Genomic DNA, 22,230 nt, shown 5'->3' with positions numbered 1-22,230 from the left:
CCTGGGAAAGATTTTGCTAAGTGAGTGAAACCGGATACAAAAGCCACATACTTTGTGATTCCATTTATATGAAATGTCCAGAGTAAGCAAGTCCGTAGCAACTGAAAACTGATTTAGTGCTTAATTACCATGGCCTTGGGGGAGGAGAGAGTTAAGAGTCTCAGCTAACATGACTCGGATTTTTTTGGCAGGTGAAAATCTTGAAAATCTTCTGGAAATAGAAAGTGGATAGAGGCATGATTCTGTGACTGTATTAAAAACCTCTGGATTATAAACTTTAGAAGATTGAACTTCATGGTATATGAATTATATTTCAATAGAGCTCTGTCATTACATAGTAAATGACTACTTTTAAAAGAAAATCTATTTTCTTCATGCTGTGAATGACAAATTCAAAAATATTACAGAAAGAATAAGTGCATAATAGAATTTGAGAAATTTTTGAGGAAAGGGAGAGGAGAAATTATGCTCCATGTAGTAATACATGTGATTGTTGTCGTTTAGTCACTAAGTCTGACTCTCTTGTGAACCCACGGGCTGTGACCCCCAGCTTTGTCCATTGGATTTCCCAGACAAGAATGCTGGGAATTTCCTTCTCCAGGGGATCTTCACGACCCAAGGATCAAACTCAGGTCTCCTGCATTGGCAGGCAGATTGGCAGTACTCTTTACCACTGAGCCACCAGGAAGAGTATGCAAATATCACAGGGACAGGACCCCCCCCCCAAAAAAAAAAAACTAGGAAGCGACTTTAAGAGCATGTATTAGAAAAGTCATAGAGAGTAAAAGCAGTTATTCCTTGGTGGGAAGAGTATAGATTATTTATGAAACGATGGTGTTCATCCCCTCCCTAACTTTATCAATCAGCATTTGGGGTTGGAACATAGCAGAAAATAATTGTGGCAAGTTGAAGCAGAGACATAGAAACGATACTGGGCAGCTCAGAGTCTTTGGGGAAGCAAGCTCAGAAGATGACAGCAAGCAAAAGATGCTAAGAAACTAGAAAGAGAGCCTCGCTCAAGCCACTGGCTTGGGATGGTCAGGGTGATGCTGGGCTGCTCCAGCTTCTGCTAGATCCCACCGCGGCCATCATGACCAAATTCTAATGGTCCCTGCATGTTTCACTCACTCCCTCAAGATTTGGAAACCTAGGCAACAGCATCCAAAGACAGAGCCTAAGTCACAGGCTGGGTGTGGGGAAAGGACTGTCCACCCACCTTCGGTGCTATGGTGGGAGGCAGGACCCTCTTGCATCAAGTCAGATGGGAAGGTGTCCAATTGCTGGGGAGCCAAAAATGCCATTTTCACTGACATTTGGAATAACTAAAATTAGAACCATCCTTTACATCATAGACCGAAATAAATTCCACATGGATTCAGAATGTAAATGTAAAAGTTGAAACCATAAAAGTACTTAAAGAAAATACACATGCATATTTATGTAATCTTGGCTTGGGAAAGTTGCTAAGCATGATATAAAAATCAGAAGGCCATTAAAAATGTCAGTAGAGAATATTTAATGATCCGGAAAGGGAATCACGGTCTGTTAAATTAAAAAAAAAAAAAAAAAGAATGGGTTGTGCCAGAATATTAACAGTGGTTTTCTCTGGATGATGAGATGGAGATGATTTTTTGTTCCTTGCTTCACATACTGTAAGATTTTTTTTTCCTCAAAAGCTGCTATTACTTTTCAAATTTGGAAAATGAGTGATTTGCTTGGTAGGTTTGTAAGAATGCGTAGATACTAGTGTCTCCATAAGTAAACTTTATGCTAAACACTACAGAAGTGAAAATAACTCTTTAAATGGCAGGTAATAAGACACTTGTGTTTAGACATCCCCTTTTCTATAAAAATTATGTTGAATGGCTATTGGTATTGGCTCCATCTGGTGGCACGTCAAAAGGAAGACTCAGATAATGGATGACAGCTGTAAGAACACCGCTCTCCCCCCTCCCCTGCCAGGGTCCTGATGCTTATTTCCTCTAGTGTATTTTGTTTTGGTTTGTTTTATGTTGTCTTGTTTTTAAGAGAACCCATCTGCTTGACTACAAAATCCCAGTTTTGTACTCAGGGTATTGGCGTCTAAAGGAGGCATCACAGATGTAAAGATTCTGGAGGTGATAACTTATTGTGGCCTTTATTTTGTCACCTTATCAGTTCAGTTCAGTCGCTCAGTCATGTCCGACTCTTCAGGACCCCATGAACCACTGCACACCAGGCCTCCCTGTCCATCACCAACTCCTGGATTTTACCCAAACTCATGTCCATTGAATCGGTGACGCCATCCAACCATCTCATCCTCTGTCGTCCCTTTCTCCTCCTGCCTTCAATCTTTCCCAGCATCAGGGTCTTTTCAAATGAGTCAGCTCTTCACATGAGGTGGCCAAAGTATTGGAGTTTCAGCTTCAACATGAGTCCTTCCAATGAACACCCAGGACTGATCTCCTTTAGGATGAACTGGTTGGATCTCCTTGGAGTCCAAGGGACTCTCAAGAGTCTTCTCCAACACCACAGTTCAAAAGCATCAATTCTTCGGCATTCAGTTTTCTTTGTAGTCCAACTCTCGCATCCATACATGACCACTGGAAGAACCATAGCCTTGACTAGATGGACTTTGTTGACAAAGTAATGTCTTTGCTTTTTAATATGCTGTCTAGGTTGGTCATAACTTTCCTTACCAAGGAGTAAGCTTCTTTTAATTTCATGGCTGCGGTCACTATCTGCAGGGATTTTGGAGCCCAAAAAAATAAAGTCAGCCACTGTTTCCCCGTCTATTTGCCATGAAGTAATGGAACAGGCTGCCATGGTCTTAGTTTTCTGAATGTTGAGCTTTAAGCCAGCTTTTTCACTCTCCTCTTTCACTTTCATCAAGAGTCTCTTTAGTTCTTCTTCACTTTCTGCCATAACGGTGGTGTCATCTGCATATCTGAGGTAATTGGTTTTTCTCCGAGCAATCTTGATTCCAGCTTGTGCTTCATCCAGCCCAGCATTTCTACTCTACATATAAGTTAAATAAGCAGGGTGACAATATACAGCCTTGTTCCTATTTGGATCCAGTCTGTTCCATGTCCAGTTCTAACTTGCTTCCTGACCTGCATACAGGTTTCTCAAGAGGCAGGTCAGGTGGTCTGGTATTTCCATCTCTTTCAGAATTTTCCACAATTTATTGTGATTCACACAGTCAAAGGCTTTGGCATAGTCAATAAAGCAGAAATAGATGTTTTTCTGGAACTCTCTTGCTTTTTCCATGATCCAGCAGATGTTGGCAATTTGATCTCTCATTCCTCTGCCTTTTCTAAAACCAGCTTGAACATCAGGAAGTTCTTGGTTCACATATTGCTGAAGCCTGGCTTGGAGAATTTTGAGCATTACTTTACTAGCATGTGAGATGAGTGCAATTGTGCAGTAGTTTGAGCATTCTTTGGCATTGTCTTTCTTTGGGATTGGAATGAAAACTGACCTTTTCCAGTCCTGTGGCCACTGCTGAGTTTTCCAAATTTGCTGGCATATTGAGTGCAGCACTTTCACAGCATCATCTTTTAGGGTTTGAAATAGCTCAACTGGAATTCCATCACCTCCACTAGCTTTGTTTGTAGTGATGCTTCCTAAGGCCCACTTGACTTCACATTCCAGGATGTCTGGCTCTAGGTGAGTGATCACACCATCGTGATTATCTGGGTCGTGAAGATCTTTTTTTGTACAGTTCTTCTGTGTATTCTTGCCACTTCTTCTCAATGTCTTCAGCATCTGTTAAGTGACGTCACTCAGTCGTGTCCGACTCTTTGTGATCCCATGGACTGTAACCTACCAGGCTCCTTTGTCCATGGGATTTTCTAAGCAAGAGTACTGGAGTGGATTGCCCTTTCCTTCTCCAGGAGATCTTCCCGACCCAGAGATTGAACCCAGGTCTCCCGCATTGTAGGCAGATGCTTTACTGTCTGAGCCACCAGGGAAGTGCTAACCATTTCTGTCCTTTATTGAGCCCATCTTTGCATGAAATGTTCCCTTGGTATCTCTAATTTTCTTGAGGAGCTCTCTAGTCTTTCCCATTCTATTGTTTTCCTCTATTTCTTTGCATTGATCGCTGAGGAAGACTTTCTTATCTCTCCTTGCCATTCTCTGGAACTCTGCATTCAGATGCTTATATCTTTCCTTTTCTCCTTTGCTTTTCCCTTCTCTTCTTTTCACAGCTATTTGTAAGGCCTCCTCAGACAGCCATTTTGCTTTTTTGCATTTCTTTTCCATGGGGATGGTCTTGATCCCTGTCTCCTGTACAGTGTCACGAACCTCCGTCCATAGTTCATCAGGCACTCTGTCTATCAGATCTAGACCCTTAAATCTATTTCTCTCTTCCACCGTATAATCATAAGGGATTTGATTTAGGTCATACCTGAATGATCTAGTGGTTTTCCCCACTTTCTTCAATTTAAGTCTGATGTTGGCAATAAGGAGTTCATGATCTGAGCCACAGTCAGCTCCCAGTCTTGTTTTTGCTGACTGTATAGAGCTTCTCCATCTTTGATTGCAAAGAATATAATCAATCTGATTTCAGTGTTGACCATCTGGTGATGTCCATGTGTAGAGTCTTCTCTTGTGTTGTTGGAAGAGGGTGTTTGTTATGACCAGTGTATTTTCCTGGCAAAACTCTATTAGCCTTTGCCCTGCTTCATTCTGTACTCCAAGGGCAAATTTGCCTGTTACTCCAGGTGTTTCTTGACTTCCTACTTTTGCATTCCAGTCCCCTATAATGAAAAGGACATCTTTTTTGAGTGTTAGTTCTAAAAGGTCTTATAGGTCTTCATGGAACCATTCAACTTCAGCTTCTTCAGCATTACTGGTCGGAGCATAGACTTGGATTACCGTGATATCGAATGGTTTGCCTTGGAAACGAACAGAGATCATTCTGTCGTTTTTTAGATTGCATCTAAGTACTGCATTTTGGACTCTTTTGTTGACTATGGTGGCTACTCTATACTCTAAGGGGCTTCCCTGGTGGCTCAGAGGTTAAAGCGTCTGCCTCCAATGCAGGAGACCTGAGTTCAATCCCTGGGTCGGGAAGATCCCCTGGAGAAGGAAATAATAACCCACTCCAGTATTCTTGCCTGGAGAATCCCATGGATGGAGAAGCCTGGTAGGCTACAGTCCATGGGGTCACAAAGAGTCGGACACGACTCAACGGCTTCACTATCACTATACTCTAAGGGATTCCTGCCCACAGTAGTAGATATGATGGTCATCTGAGTTAAATTCACCCATTGCAGTCCATCTTAGTTCGCTGATTCCTAGAATGTCAATGTTCGCTCTTGCCATCTCCTGTTTGACCACTTCCAATTTGCCTTGACTCACCTTATATTCTTACCTACAAATAATGGGTTGCCTCACTGTTTTGTATTTAGCAGCAGCCCCTGGTTCCTTGATAGGGCTTCTCTGGTGGCTCAGACAGTAAAGAATCTGCCTGCAATGCAGGAGACCCGGGTTCTATCCCTGGGTTGGGAAGATCCCCTGGAGAAGGGAGTGGCAACCCATTCCAGTATCTATCCTGGAAAATCTCATGGACAGAGGAGCTTGGTGGGCTAGCCCATGGGACCACAAAGAGCTGTACACGATTAAGCAACTAACATTTTCTGCTTCCCTCTTTTCTTGGATTCCTATCTCAGTAAAGGATGCTTAGCCTCCCTTTGACATAAGAGACCAAGTAGTCTCTTCCTGTGTAAGGGAGAGTTTCTCAAACAGAATGAAAGGCTTCTTACAAAACCTTGATACCAGTGGATGGAGGGGAGCCCTTTATGTTCAAAAAGGCATATTACTGGCATATTATAGAAACAGACTGAGAGATCTGGAGAAGTGCAGAAGCAAAGAGAACTCACAAATGGCCATTTGTTCCCATTCTCACCACTCAATTTCTTTTCCTACTTGTAAAAGAAAGATAATCTTTCTGACTTGGAATTTCTTTTACTAAATGCCTTTAGCCTTTACTGTTAAGAAGATATGAATTAGTATGTGTGATCCCTCTGCAATTTTCTAGTTGAAATTGTCATGATCTAAGAGTTCTTCATAAAAATGTCCATACAGATATATATGAAAGACCTACTAATGAACCCTTTTTTTCTATGACTATTTCCTCAAGGGACTTATCGGACATGTCTATTATTTTCGTTTCTCAGTCATAAACAGCATGACTCTGAACTTCTGTAAGTTTCAGCCTCCATGTCTCCATCCTTCATGTTAATATAGGAACCCCATTGCTCTGGACTGGAATTAAATCAGTACACAACTATTTTTGGTATTAGATGGCTTAGTTAAACAGTTTCACCTCAGCCATTTTGCAGGGTGGATTTAAAACAGCTTGGGCGTCGTATACATATTCTTTTTCTGAGCTCCATATTTCCTGTAGTTTGCTCGTGTAGACATTTTCGGCTGTTTTTCTCTTATATATGTTAATGATTTGGAGCCGGTAGCAGCTCTATGGAAGGAAAAATATGCTCCTTTTTTTTCTGAGAGAAGCTAAGAAGAGTTGCTGTCACCCTGATTTCCTTACGTGTTAAAGAATGAAGTTCTGTTCATTGTTCATGGAATCTGGTGATGCTGTCTTGAAGGGCGTCTGTACCACAGTGGTTAGGGGTGAGGAAGTGGAGGAGCTGCATCCAGCTGCACCCCTGCCCTCCAGCACCCAGCCCTGGTGGGCCAGGAGGTGTGGCTGCAGTGAGGCGAGGAGCACACAGCAGGAGGGCTGAGGACGTGGGGCTCCCTCCTGCCCAGCACCGCTCAGACACACGTGGTACCTTCAGACTCACACCTGTCCTGTCCTTGTCTCTTTTCAGGAGCAGCCTACTGCCAGTTCATGGACATGCTCTTCCCAGGCTGCATTAGTTTGAAGAAGGTAAAATTTCAGGCGAAGTTGGAGCATGAATACATTCACAATTTTAAGCTTCTGCAAGCATCGTTCAAGCGAATGAATGTTGATAAGGTAGGAGACAGATTTGTACCTCCGTAAAAGGCATCATCTTTGCTTAACCTTCTTTTTGTGCAGAAATCCAAAAACATTTCAAGGGGCTATATCTTGATATCAGTAGGCTGAGTTCTGTATGTACAGCATAAAGCACAACCCTCACTTCTCATACCTGATTGAGGTTTTTATCTAAGATTTCTAAACTTGTAGCCATTCAACTAAAAATTCTAACAGAAATCATGAATGCTAAAATGTTCTTATTCTGTATTAGCAATGCAGGTGAGAAATTTTCATGTTTGCCAGATGCCACTGTGGCTCTTCGTATGTTTTGTTTCTTTAAAGAAATCATGAAATCCCGAACAAATGGCATGGCTTTGAATCGTAACACCATGACTTGAGCAAGTTATTTAAATTCTTTGAGTATACCCATCTGTAAAATGGGATTGGCATCCCGGTCCCTGTGGTTATGAAGTTAAAGTGAGGGACTACCTGTCCCGAGAGTCCCGTGTATGTACTCAGATTCTCACTCATTGTCCATAAAATGTTCTTCTACCCGCTTTGAACTTTAAAATTTTGTCCTGGCGTGATACAAATGAAGTTAGGCTGGAGTCCTTTTTCCTCCTATAAGGACTATTGCTGAAGCCCATTCAGTTCATATACGTACTAAATTCATAGTCTTTATTTAGGATATAGCTCTTGGAGGGAATAAGTTGGAAAGAAATGAATTTTAAATAAGGAAAAAAAGAAAAGCAAGGGAGAAATGGAAAACTTTTCTTTGCATAGTAATAAATAGTCTATGAAAATAAAAAAATTAAATATTGGGTTATAAGAGGTTAAAAGAAAACAGAAAAGTTTGCTGAACTGTATATATTTTTAATTTAATGCAGTTAGTGTCTTCAAAGCATATAATTAAAGCATTCTTATCAAAATATTAAGAAAATTTTGGCTTCTCATTATTTGTATTGCAAAACATATAATCTCTTACACATTTCAACCTCTTGAATCGTTCTCAAGTTTATGACCTTTGCTGTGGTTAATTTGCATCTTGGCTCCTTGTGTATTTATTCAAAACTAAAGCGTAGAGTGTACCTAGAACTATCACAACCTTGTTAATCGACTATAATCCAGTATAAAATAGCAAGTTAAATAAAGAGTTGTGCAGGGTCTCCTTCCTCATTAGCATCATTTCTCTGTACATTTCTGTACTATTTCTGGGTACGTGTTTCTAGATCGAATAGAAAAGAGACGCCCATTCGTGGGTTTATTGACGGAACTTGCCATGTAACAAAATTGCGGCTTCATATCCGTAGAAGTGTTCACACAGAGAGCGGGTTAGCCATTGGTAAGAATGTTGAAGATTAAAAAGAAAAGAATATTGGAGATAAAATTCTGGTGCTGTCGCTGGAGGGACAGTGACCTTGATGACCTTCATTGGCCTCTCCAGCTTAATATGCTGCGATTCTACCCAAAGGTCCTGGTGTGGAGACAGGGTCCCTGTCCGTGTTGTTCTAGCCTGTGACGGCACAGGAGAAGTACCTGTACAGATATTTGCTTGTCACCTCTGATTTTGGACTTATGACCTCGGGACTTTAATTTTGATAGGAAATGCAAAATTAAGTCAACAGAACTAAGTACCTGCTTTGACTGGCTAATGCAGCAGCAGCATCTAAAACTGTTGATATGTGTTCCATGTTTGACAGAAAGCAGAATACAGTAGCATGTTAATGAAAGGCCCTTGTGCTCCAAGAAGGCGCTTTCTAAAATAATCACAGTATTAGCATAAACAAAAGTTACAAAATATTTATAAATAGTACAATGTTTCTTTTTAATAGTACAATATTTATTTTTAATAGAAAATATTTATAAATAGTACCATGAAAAGACCTCTGAAGGTAATACCGATTGGCTTTTTAGGTTACCAATAGGAAAGTACTCCATGAAAAGCTATCTTCGTCTCAGAAATTGACATAAATGCTGAGTGTCTCCTCCTCCAGGAGAAGACTCCCCTCCCTTCTGTGACTTCTGTGACTTCAGTCCCTTCTGTGACTCCCCTCACCTGAATCCATTTCTCTTTTCCTCCGCACCCCCATCCACCCATGGCACATTAACTGTGCTCCTGTGTAGCCCGTGAATTACTGTGCCCTGTATTGTGGTTAGTTGCTTTTATTTTATGCTTGTGTCTCTACATTGTAAATAAGTTCCATGAAAGCTCATTTTGTTTCAGAAGAACCATTAGATTAGTGTGTGTTTTCATTGACTTGAGTTCCTATTCATTGGTACTCTCTAACAGTTACAGTTTAAGAGCTTATTCCAACACAACTGGACCAGGTGTTATAAAGAAATAAGGAAAACCCATCGAGCTGTGTGTGTTGGAACAACACAACATCCCAGACGCAGATGTTCATAAGGGGAGATGCTCTGGCAATAAACATTCTATGAAGAGGCTCCGCCCTTCTTGACAGCTTGGGGTATTCCTTATTTTGGAAGGTTTATTCAGATGTGTTAAATATTCCAGGCAAATTAGCTGCAACCTTTTAATTTTCCTTATGGTTTGTTCAGATGTATTAAACATCCCAGGAGAATCAGCTACACCATTTTAATTTTTCTTTAGTATAATGAAGAATTCTATGGATTTGGGGATACCGCTGGCTAAGACACTAGGGCAGAGGCCAGGAGGCATGAATTGCAGACACAGGGAAATAGTTCTGTTTCGGGAGCTGTTCAGTTGTGTTAAATACAAACCAGCCTGGGGGTTGTGACTCACCCGGTGCTTTTATACTGCAGGTAATTCCCGTGGAGAAGCTGGTGAAAGGGCGTTTCCAGGACAACCTGGATTTTATCCAGTGGTTTAAGAAGTTCTACGATGCTAACTACGATGGGAAGGAGTATGACCCCGTAGAGGCACGACAAGGGCAAGACGCAATCCCTCCTCCCGACCCGGGCGAACAGATCTTCAACCTGCCCAAGAAGTCCCACCATGCCAACTCCCCCACAGCAGGTACTGGAGCAGTGTCGTTCTGGAGTCACTTTCGTGTTGGGAAATGCCTCCGGCCCCCCCGTGCTATCCTGTGTTTGCTTGGTTCTTCCCAGTAGTCAGTATTTTCACACCTCTGGATGATGTTTATTGTTATCTGTTTGACCACATTTATCTTCCTAGTAATAAGTCTAACAATCAGGATTTAAACTATTAAAAAGGCAGAACAGTTCACTGGGTGTCACTGAAGCTGTACAACTTCAGGGATAGATTGCATTTTCCTTTTTCGTTTTTTGAGAAATTTCAAGTAATGTGATTAGATTTCAACATATTTTTATTGTTTAATTGCAGCCAGTAGATCTAGAATATGAACTTGTTAATACTTTTAAATATGGATCATATTCTGTAATCCTTCAGAGGAAATTCATGAAAAATCCATCCTGTCTCCTGTGTGGGCAGTGCCAGTTTTTATGGGACCACGTTCAGCAAGACCTCACTTAGCCAACTTTGTCCAAAAGTAAAGTCACTAATGATAAATACCTGGAACTTTAAAAAATGTTTTAACTTTTCTAGAGAAAAATCTTTGCAAGATATGTTACAAACATTCTTTCCTAAAAAAAATCAGACTTTACCAAGCAGAATGTGTTCCTGTTAAATGAGGGTCATTATTATAAACACCAGCTGTGGTACTGGACAGTTAAACAATGAAATCCTCAGAAACCATGTGTTTCCATTTGAAAACCAGCATTTACACTTGTTAATTCAGTAACCTTCATATTATCAGAATACACATTCCTTATTTATGCCCAATCTCTAATCAGAATGATTAAAAATGGTTATAATAAGACTTCCCAGATGGCCCAGTGGTAAAGAATCTGCCTGCCAATTCAGGAGACACAGGTTCAACCCCTGGGTCGGGAAGATCTCTTAGAGAAGAAAACGGCAACCCGCTTTCTTGCCTGGAAAATATTCTTGCCTGGAAAATCCCATGGACAGAGGAACCTGGCGGGCTGTAGTCCATGACGTCACAAAGATTTTGACACAACTTAACTGAGCACGCGTGCGTGCAGTAGTAAACAATGAGTACAGGTATCTGGAACTCAAGGAAGTGTCAGCTAGAGATAAACATTTGGTGAGTCTCCCACATCCAGGTAATTGAGGCTGGAAGTTAGTCCTGAGTAAGAAAGGGGGAGTGCCCGAGGAACTTGAACATTTAATGTTTGGATAGAAAAGGAGGGACTCACCTGGGAGCAGGGAAGATGCCAGAAAGATGGAAAGAAATGAGGGAATAATGTGTCAGGGGAGCAGAACAGTTATCAGTGTCTAAACCTGTTGAGGAGTCCAGTACACTGAGGACTGGGAGGGTCCGTTGGATGTTTCAACTTGGGGGTCTCTTAGTGGAGTGATGGGTCCAGGAATGGGTTAAAGGAATTGGAGGAAGGAATCTCAGACAGCATAAAAATCCCAACTTTGAAGCCATAGAATTAAATAAGCTTAAAAAAAAAAAAAGACAAGAGACTTCCCTGGTGGTCCAGTGGTTAAGAATCCACCTGCCAGGGCAGGAGACATGGATTCAATCCCTAGTCCAGGAAGATCCCACATGCCTCCAAGCACCTAAGCCTGTGCTCCACAGCTAGAGCCCATGTGCCCAGAGCCTGGCTCTGCAGCAAGAGAATAGTGAAAGTGAAATCGCTCAGTCGTGTCCGACTCTTTTCGACCCCATGGACTGTAGGCTGTAGCCTATCACGCTCCTCCATCCATGGGATTTTCCAGGCAAGAATACTGGAGTGGGTTGCCATTTCCTTCTCCAGAGGATCTTCCTGACCCAGGGATCAAAGCCGGGTCTCCCGCATTGTAGGCAGACGCTTTACCGTCTGAGCGCGCAATGGGAAACCCGAGCATCACAACGAAGAGTAACCCTTGCTCACCGCACCAGCAAAGACCCAACGCAGCTGTAAATAAATAAACAAAGCACAGATCTTTGGGAACACATACACTTAAGGGCAAGAAGAAAACCCTTGCTAAACTGAGAAAAGGAGGAACATTGGGGGAAAAAACAGCTCAGTAGCAGAGTAGGACGTTTCTAGCAAGAGGGTCCAGCAGAAGCACCAAGTATTAATTGTGGAGAGCTCAAGTAGGATGAAGCCTGGAAACAGGCGGAGGAAATCTGGCTCCTGGGAGGTGAGTAATTGTCCTTGAGCAAAACTGATCTGTTGAAATGCTGAATCCATCCACCTCGATGGCACTGGCTTAACAAGGGTGTTACACACAGCTGTGAAAGTGATGTGGGGGAGGAGATTCTGCCTTCACCGAAAGGTCAGGAAAAAGGTGGAGGAAAATAAAAACATTTTGATGGTATGTTTCCCCATTTTGATGGGGAAGAGCTGACAGATGCTTTAGAAAGTTAGACTTGGGGGGAACAATGGTATTGTCCTGGATTTGATTTTGTTTGCTTTTCGGACAAGACACTAGGAGCCGGTTTGTAAGATGGGAGAAAGATTCTCTGAGAAGGACTGTAGCAGGACTCAAGAGGGGAAACTGGTGGAGCGTGACCCTGAGGCTGCAGGGAGAAAAATGGGGTCAGGGCCATCAAAAGAGGTTTGGAGAGGAAAGGGAATGTGTTTTCCTTTTTGGGGGACAGAGGTGCTGGAAGAGGTTGGGTAAAAATGAAGCCACAGGGAAACTGGGAAACCAAAACGTACGGCGGTTTAAATTGGCCTTCAGCTTTGATCAGAGGCTGTCACTCTTCTTGGACCAGAATCGAGAAGGGGAGTGCTGTGCGTCCTCCGGAGCCGGGGCGATACAGGCAGGTGGGGGTGGGGGGACAAGGAGGTGTGAAAACCAAGATTGGCTGGTAGCGCTGGCCTCCGGCTCTTTTTCTGTAACTGCTAATGATGTCCCAGTTCATCTTGAATCGCAGCTGCCACTTTTTCAAGTTTTCAGCAGTAGACCTGGACAGGCCTCAAAACATTTTTCTTCTGCGACCATAACGTGTCCTTAAACTGGCACCACCCCCCGCCCCGGCCCCTCCACACACACACACACAAAAGAACTGTCCTTGTGCTGCCTTGGCCTTGCTTTCCAGGATCTCCCTCATCTGTCTTTCACAAAAGCCACAGAGAACCTTGTGCCATTTTGATAGAAAGAATGTCCATGAGCCTGGAAGAGAAATAATACTGTTTCCAGAGCTTAACTTCTCAGGTAACAAAGCTCGGGAAACAAATGATGAATTTGGTTTCTCGTGTTCGGGAAGGCAGTATTCCTCAGGCTTGTGCTCCTGATGCCTTGACCGCGTTTACCTCACTGGTCCTAATCAAAGACAAAGGATATTTCCAGGAGTCAGACCAGCCGTCCCCTTTTCTATGAACCATGTCTTGACTCTTGGACACGGTAGGGTAGTAAAACTACACTGAAAAAATGATAGCTCAGGTATGCGTCACATGTATACATCACCATGACAGGTAGAATACGGTTTTAAAAGCTATCATAGGAGAAAGACTCCTATAAATACAGTGAGAGTGTATTTTTTTCCCTTAGGGGTCATGTATCCAACTCTTGGTAAAGCAGCCAAGAAAATGTAAGCCAGAATATTCTAAAAGTCAGAATAGGTATAGAATCTGCACTATCAAATTCATATACTTTAGAAAGAGTTCCTAGAATACTTATCCAGAGCCTATTTGCTCTTTCTTTTACATTTATTTGATTTTTGTTTTTTTTTTAATTGACATACAAGACTATATTAGTTTCAGGTGTATAATATAGAGACATTTTGTCATTTGTATACATTGCAAAGTGATCACTACAGTGATTCTAATTACCATCTGAACCGTACAAAGTTAATACAATATTCATGACTATATTCCTTATGCTGTGTTTTATAACCTCATGCCTTATTTACTTTATGACTGGAAATGTGTGTTTCTTGATCCACTTTATTTGCTCTTTCTTAATTTGGATAGAATTATAACAAACATGGGGGTATCGTTTCTCAGCATGTACCTAAGTAGGGCAGGGGGTGCAGTGATAGCTATAGAAAGTATGAGTATCAGTAAAAGAAAAGACAGAAGAACCCCAAATGTTATCAGTGGTCCAGCAGCCTGAGATATTTATTGCTGAATCACAGAGTGCCATGTGTCTGTCGTCCTCAGGATCCACACAATACCAGCCCTCAGAGTTCCCTTCTAATTCTTAAGATTTAATTTTCTCTTGATAATCATCTCTCCCATAAACTGTTTTACAATCTCTAAACTGGCCTCTCTGCCTCTTCTAAAACCATTCAAAGCCATCCTCGCACGCAAGTCTGATTTTGTCCATTCAAAATGTAAGACAAGCCCTGGTGGCCTAGTGGTTGGGATTCTGGGCTTTGAATACCATGGCCCGTGTTCAGTCCCTGGTCAGAGAGCTGAGATCCCACAGGCTGTGCTGCATGGCCAGAAAGAAAAAAAAAGTAAAGACAAATTAAACTGCTTGATGAGGTGAGGGCCCCCAGCTGTCTAGGAAGTTCACCTACGTACATCAGTTATTTCAGAGTGATGCCAGGTTAGTAACACTCAGAAGTCATTTGTTTCCACCTCTAAGCCTTGGTCATTTCTTAATTATCTGCATTAGTGAAAACAAGCAACGTCTGGTATAATTGAAAATAGGAGATGGTCTTTTTTTTTTTTTTTTTTTTCACTTTGGCTTTGAAATATTTAGTCCATTTTGCAGTGGCTGTATCTCACTCTACTTCAGTAAGCTAATATTAAAGCTAACGTGCAGGTCCTGGCTATCATACATGAAGAGTAGTATGCGGGAGCCAGTGTGCCTTGTGGCAAAGAGGCCATGTTAGAATTGGGAAAAGTGATCATGGGATGGATTGTCCACATTGATAATTAAGAAAGGACTGTCTACATGGGAAGAAAAAAATTGTGTTTTTACATCATACAGAGTACTTATACAGCCACGCACCATAGGTGATTTGCTTGTGTACAAAATAAATGCACTACAGATGCTCGATGCGTTCTGTCTCTGTGAGAATGTGCCAGATTTTTTGCCATTTCAGACAACAGGATATTCTGTGGATTCAGAGAAGCTATAGAGCTTGTTGATGTGTGTGTGTGTGGGTGACTTAGCTGGGCTATAGAAAGCTTCAGCATGGCACAGGCTTTTGCTAAGGATGAATGGCTGCCTGGCAAAGTCTTATTCTATCTCCATCCTGAGAAATTGCATCTTGAATTGCTTTTGATCTACCAACTAGGAACATGTATTAAAATGCACATTTTCATAATGACAGATATCTGTTAAGTACATATATCATCGTGAGTCATGTTTATAAATTTATTGCTGCCAGCCATATCTGCAACTTGAGATATCTGTCAGGGGGATCAGTTCTTATGTCTGAGCACTTACTAAACTTAAAAGGAAATTTGAAGTTGCGGTTCCTATAGCAACCACAGCTTAGACATGTTGCAAATCCACATATATTAATGTACTTAAATCAAACTCCCATATACAAATATAGTGTGGTGGATTTAGAGTTGCTATGGAAATTGATTCTGAGCTTTCTCTTTTCCTTAGGGACTTTAGCATTCCGGCCTCAAAATAAGATTAAACAGAAATACTAGAAAATGATTTCAAAAAGGAAGCAACCTAAGACATAGAATAGAATAAAGCATTTGAATGATCATAATTAAATTCCTAAATGGAGATTTAAATAAATCCAAACAGCATTTTTCAGAAACTGTATTGAGTATATGAATACTCTCACTCTCAATTATCTTTAATTTGGGGTTTTTGAAGGCCGTTGATACAACCTTGACAAAGTGATTGTGTTTATTTACCAGTGTTTGCATATTTTTTGAGTACCTGTAATCTAAGTAAGCATCACCGATCACCACTGGGTAAAAAAGAGTTGCTTTTACTTTCCCACAAAGTTTAATTTGTTTTATGTCTTTTAGGAGGAACAGTGAAATGTAGCAGTTTACAGTGGTTTTTTAAAATCCTTGTTCTGATCTTGATTTTCTGGGCCAGAATGTGGTCTGTCTTGGTCATTGTCACTTGAAAAAAATATGCATTCTGCAGTTGTTGGTTGCATGGTGTTTTAGAAATATCAATATCAAGGTAGTAGACGGTGTTATTCAGATCATCTATGTTTTTACTGCTTTTTCTTTTTAGTAGTTATCAAGTTCTAACAGTTGCTGCAGAGAGCATTAACATTAATTATGGAATTATCGATGTGTCCTTTTAATTCTGGGCTTCCCAGGTGGCTCAGTGGTAAAGAATTCAGCTACCAACGCAGGAGACGCAGGTTCAATCCCTGGATTGGAAGATCCCCTGAAAGAGGAAATGGAAAGCTACTCCAGTGTTCTTGCCTGGGAAATCCCATAGACAGAGGAGCCTGGAGGGCTATAGCCCATAGGTTCACAGTCAGACACAACTTAGCTACTAAACAGCAGCAGCTCTTTAATTCTAGTAATTTTTGTTTCCTGTGTTTAGGTTCATAGAAATTTCTGATTGTTGAGTCATCCTGATGAATTGACCTTTCTATTTTATGAGGTGCCCCTCTTTAGCTTTGGTAAAAGGTATCTCTGTCTTAGAGTCTATTTTATCTGATATTAATGGAGCCACTCCAACTTTCTTATGCTTACTGTTTGCATGGTGTATCTTTCTTCATATAGGGAAATTTCCACCTGTCTTTGGCTTGATATTTAAAGTATGTTTCTTATAAGCAGCAGGTAATTGGGTCTTGCATTTTCTATTCATTCTGGTAGTCTGTGGACATTGGAGTGTCCAGTTCATTGTTAATTTACTTATTGATTTGGCTAGAGTTAGAGCTACCATATTATCATTTGTTTTCTGCTTGTCCCCTCTGTTTTTTTATATTTCTCTTTCTCTGTTGTCTTCTGAAGTAAAAAAAAATTTTTTAATATTTCACCTTATTTTATCTATTGCCTTTTTAACAGTATCTCTTTGCATTAATTTTTTTTTCAGCAGTTGCTTTAAGGATTACCATACATATTATATTCTTGCCTTTTCACAGTGTGCTTTATACCATTTCATGTAAAATGGAACCCTGATGACCTTTCCCTCCAGTGTTCTTTGCTTTGCCTATCATACGTATTATACTATAAACATATATACATTATAAATGCCACAAGACAATGTTATAACTTTTGTTTTAAATCAGTGCTGTATTATATGGTGGCTTTTGAGCACTTGCAGTGTGCTTACTCCACATTGAAATGTGCTGTATGTATAAAATGCATGCTGAATTTAGAAGACTTGATATGGGAAAAATATAAAACTAGCTTAATAATTTTTATATTTATTACATGTAGAAATGATAATTTGCATATATTGTATATATTTGACATGTATAAAAAATTAATTTCAAGATTTTTTTAATGTGGTTACTAGAAGCAGTTTATTTACATGGCTCCTATTATATTTCTATTAGGCAGTGCTGCTTTAAATAGTCATATGAATTTTAAAGACATTAAGAGAAAAATTTATTTTTCATATTTTTACTATTTCCAGTGTTCTTCATTCATTCCTGAGCATCTGAGTTCCTTACTAATTTCATTTCTCTTCAGACCCAATAACTTTAAAACAGAAAAAGAAGTTATCTCTTGTAAAGCAGGTGCAATGACAGCAGATTCTTTTCGTTTTCCTTTTTCTGTGAATGCCTTTATTTCACCCTCATTCTTGAAGGATATTTCCTAGATAAAGAATTCAAACGGCTCTTGTATTCTTCCCTCTCTCCCGTTAGGGCTTCCTCGGTGGCTCAGTAGGAATCTGCCTGCAATGCAGGAGATGTGGGTTCAGTCCCTGGGTGGGGAAGACCCCCTGGAGCAGGAAATGGCAACCCACTCCAGTAGTCTTGCCTGGAGAATCCCATGGACAGAGGAGCCTGGAGGGCTTTGGTTTATTGGGTCACAAAGAGTCAGACACGACTGTAGTGACTGCGCACGCTCTCCCATTAAAGATGTCTTTCCACTTTCTGTGGCCAGAAATGCGTGCTCACACTAATCACCTTCCCTTGTAGTGGATAGGCTATTTTCTCTGGATGCAGTTAAGATTTCTTTCTCTGTGGGTTTCAGTAGTGTGACTGTGATGTGCCTGATTTAATCAAAGTTCTCTTTTGAATTTATCTTATTTTGGAGTTCATTAAACTTTTTAAGTCTCCAAGCGAATGTCTTTTACCATATTGGGGAGATTTTCAGCATTTTTTTAAAGTATTTTTTCAGCTTCATTCTCTGTAACCTATATTTCTGGAACTTCATTTTTCCATATATTAGAGCTTTAGATATTATCCCTCAGGTCCCTGAGGCTCTGTTCGTTTTTCCCAGTATTCTCTCTATTCTTTAGATGGTTTCTATTAATGTATCTTCAGGTTGACCCTCTTCTTTCTCTGTCATCTCCATTTACTGCTGAGCATTTTTTATATTTCAACTATTTCTTTCAGTTTTAATTTTTTTTTAATTTCCCTGTTGAGAGTGCCTATCTTTCATTTATTATAAGCATACTTTACTTGATGGAAATGGTCATGATGGCTGCTTTAAAGTTCTTGTCTGCTATATCCACCATTTCTTGACTCTTCATATGGTGAGTAATTTTGGATTGTATCCTAGACATTGTGATGTTATGTCATGGAGACTCTGCATTTTGTTTTATTGCTCTGGTGAGCGTTGATGTTTCTTATTTAACAGGCTTTAGTTCAAGAGTCCAAGTAAAAAGTACTCAAGAAGCTAAATTCCACTCAGGAGTTCTAACCTTGACCTAAGGGCTGTACCTTTATACAAGACCTTTGTCCTTATTATTGCCACGATGTAAGGCTTCGTTTACCTTTTGAGAAACTCCACTCTTTAAATACAAATGTTGGTCTCAACCCCAAAGTCATCATTCACTCCAAGAAATGCATGTTTTTCATATCTTCTCTTTAGACTAAAACAGCCCATGATGACGTTTACTCCCGAGAACCGCATTAGGATGAGCACAGGCAGCGTCACCTTTCTTGTCCCTTCGTAGTCTCTCCCTCAGAAGGAGTCGTGCTTGTTTATTCTTACAACTTATCTGCCTGGTACTGCTGTCCCGCAGTCCCCAGTCACTAACCACATACTCTGTTAGCCACATACCAACTTCAAGGATCAGATGTTAATGTTAAAAAATCATGCAATATCAACTCATAACAAGGAAGAAATGCATTTTTCTTACCAGTCTCATAATTAGCAAGACTCCTTTTTAAATGGGTGTTCAATGGCACTCCACTCCAGTACTCTTGCCTGGAAAATCCCATGGACGGAGGAGCCTGGTAGGCTGCAGTCCATGGGGTCGCGAAGGGTCGGACACGACTGAGCGACTTCTTTCACTTTTCACTTTCATGCATTGGAGAAGGAAATGGCAACCCACTCCAATATTCTTGCCTGGAGAATCCCAGGGACAGCAGAGCCTGGTGGGTTGCAGTCCATGGGGTCACTGAGAGTTGGACAGGACTGAACCGACTTCACTTCACTTTAGCACTTCTCCTTATTATATGAACAATGTATCTTTCACTCAGTCCCTGCCCTCCATCAGCGTGGCACGCCCTTGGCCTGTTTGTATTGAGGAATCATCCCCTAAGATGCACACCAATGGCTGCTCCTTTACCTACATTTAGGCCTGGAGAAAATGGGGGGGAGGGGTGTGGATTATAGTGGTCCAATAACCTAGATTCTTAAAGGACATTCCCTACTCCTTGGAAGGAGAATGGGGGTAATGGTGGCTTTGCTCCTCCAGTTACACATCTGTCAAATGTGAAATATATAAGCTAGATGTCAGGATACTTTTCTCCTCAAAGTATAGTTAAAACTATGTTCCTCTATCTGTAACCATCATAAAACCACAGTGTAAAATACGAGCAGCACTCTGCCCTGCAGGATACTGAATATCTGCGAGTTTGGAATATCGGGCACAAAGGGAAACCAAGAGTTGTGAAGAATTGAGGAGCCTCAGAGAAGACTCTGCTGGCAGTGTCTGTGGAAGAGGCCGGAGCTTCTTCCTGGGAAGAGACCGGAGCTTCTTCCTGGGAAGAGACGTGCGTCTTCCATTTCTATCCTAATGTGTTTGTTTCAGGAGACAGCACCTTTGACACCTTTGAGCTACTAATTCAGTTTATAAGTTTTAATTATTTTGGCTTCTTAGAGTCAAAGTGTATCACAGGTTGAGGTTTTTGAAATTTACTATGCATTTTTAATGGAAGTTAAGGAAAGGGAAAACATGTAAAATTCTATTGTGGTTCGGTCACTAAGTCTGACTCTTTGTGACCCCATGGACTGCAGCGCACCAGGCTTCCCTGTCCTTCTCTATCTCTTGGAGTTTGCTCAAATTGAGATCCATTGAGTCAGACACGATGTCTAACCATCCCACCCTCTGCCTCCCCCTCCTCCTCTTGCCTTCAATCTTTCCCCGCATCAGTGTTTTCCAATGAGTTGGCTCTTCACATCAGATATAGAGGGAGTAAGTACTGAATACATACTGAATGCCCGCTATTGTTCTAAACACTTAACCTGTTTGAGCTCAGTTGAGCTTCACAGCAGTCCTAAATGGTAGACAGTCCCCATCCCACCCCTATTTTAGAGTCGAAGAAACGGAGGCACAGAGATGTTCAATAACTTGTCAGCGTCACACACTGGAAACTGGGAGCCCTGTGGTTCCAGAGTCTAGTGCTCTTTTAACTACTGTGTTGTTATATTGCCTCTCAAATATCCTTCTCTGATGGCTCAGATGGTAAAGGATCTGCCTGCAGTGTAGGAGACCAGCGTTCAGTCCTTGGGTTGGGAAGATCCCCTGGAGGAGGGAATGGCTGCCCCATTCAGTCCTTGGGTTGGGAAGATCCCCTGGAGGAGGGAATGGCTGCCCCATTCAGTCCTTGGGTTGGGAAGATCCCCTGGAGAAGGGAATGGCTGCCCACGCCAGTATTCTTAGTGGCTTCCCAGGTGGCGCTAGTGGTAAAGAACCCGCCTGACAAAGTCAGAGACGTAAGAGATGCGAGTTCGATCCCTGGGTCAGGAAGATCCCCTGGAGGAGGGCATGGCAACCCAATCCAATATTCTTGCCTGGAGAATCCCATGGATAGAGGAGCTTGGCAGGCTATGGTCCATGGGATCACAAAGAGCTGGACATGACTGAAGTGACCTAGCACATGCGCACTCAAATATCACAGATATGGTCTTGTCTTATGTTCTTCTCTTCTTCCCACACGAACTGAACTGCAGTAAAATTTCACAAACCAAATTGAAATTGCATAGTTAGTGAAGGAAATAAAAGGCCCTCCAGTGTTGTAAAGGCTTGAAACAGAGCACATGCCGTTCTATTTGAATGGCGTTTATGTTTTTAAACAGCTATAATTTTTAGAAGTTCAAAAACATTCGCATTTATCCTTGGAATAGGCTCTGGGGTGAGAGTCACTATATTTTATATATGTTTGTAAATGCAGGAAACAAACATTCAGCTACTTGTTCCAGGCCTCCTATCAACTCAAAAGCAGAAATGTGTATAAAGTCCAGAAAATCGAGCCCTAGGTTCATGGGAATACTAATCTCTGATTTCTTAATCCTTCAATTCAGATCATTCTCTGAGTAAATGATCTGGGTCATTTCAAAGTGAAGAGTAAGCCCCTTGGACAAAACCAGCACGAATTTCAGCACGCCACACTCTGTGCCCTTACATGGGACTTGGCAGGAGGAGGTGAGGGCCTCCACCGTTGCCCTGTCTTCATCCGGGAAGCAGATCATCCTGGCTCTCTTCTTTTTTCGGCTGTGCAACACGGCATGTGGGATCTTAGTTCCCCGACCAGGAATCAAACCCATGCCCCCTGCAGTGGAGGCGCAGAGTCTTAACCACTGGACCACCAGGGAGGTCTGTCCTGGCCCCATTTTAAACAGTACTGGGTCCTTTCATCACCAGCATTGGGTCATTCTTACACAGCTGCTCCCTGCATGCGTTTCCATGATGGATCATCCCTTTTCTCTCCTCAGGTATAATAACTTGGCGCTTTGCTGCTTAGCCTCACAGGAAAGCTTGTCAAACCTCAAAAGGCAGTGACTTAGCATTTATTTGTTTCCATGAGCAGACTATCACGAGTCACCAGTGAGCCTATTTTTCTTCTTCACTGGTGCCTTTCTTTGTCCTTTGGTATGGTGGGTGGGAACTGAAGACAGTTTTGACCTGAAGAATTCTCTTGATCCCCCTGGAATTGGGTGAACCAAACTGTCAACCAGTTCTGTCTTGTTCAATCATTGTTTCCACGTTGCTTGACACATAGAAGGTTCTCACGTAGTATTTGTTGAAT

At 41.5% G+C, this 22,230-nt stretch overlaps 1 protein-coding gene across 5 annotated transcripts in view; it reads left to right on the top strand.

Annotated features, from left to right (window-relative positions):
• The window catches only part of MAPRE2 (microtubule associated protein RP/EB family member 2), a 187,217-nt gene that overhangs the window by 133,155 nt on the left and 31,832 nt on the right, over positions 1-22,230 (top strand). For all 5 annotated transcript variants that reach the window (XM_059880787.1, XM_024984216.2, XM_024984217.2 and 2 more), the window contains 2 exons: positions 6,822-6,967; positions 9,734-9,947. In XM_059880787.1, coding sequence (XP_059736770.1) covers positions 6,822-6,967; positions 9,734-9,947 — 360 coding nt within the window. The remainder of the gene's footprint in view (positions 1-6,821; positions 6,968-9,733; positions 9,948-22,230) is intronic.

Source organism: Bos taurus, chromosome 24, assembly GCF_002263795.3.
Source record: "Bos taurus isolate L1 Dominette 01449 registration number 42190680 breed Hereford chromosome 24, ARS-UCD2.0, whole genome shotgun sequence".
Classification (NCBI taxonomy): Eukaryota; Metazoa; Chordata; class Mammalia; order Artiodactyla; family Bovidae; genus Bos; species Bos taurus.
Note: the sequence above shows the minus strand (reverse complement) of the source record. Positions and strands in the feature narration are given on the sequence as shown.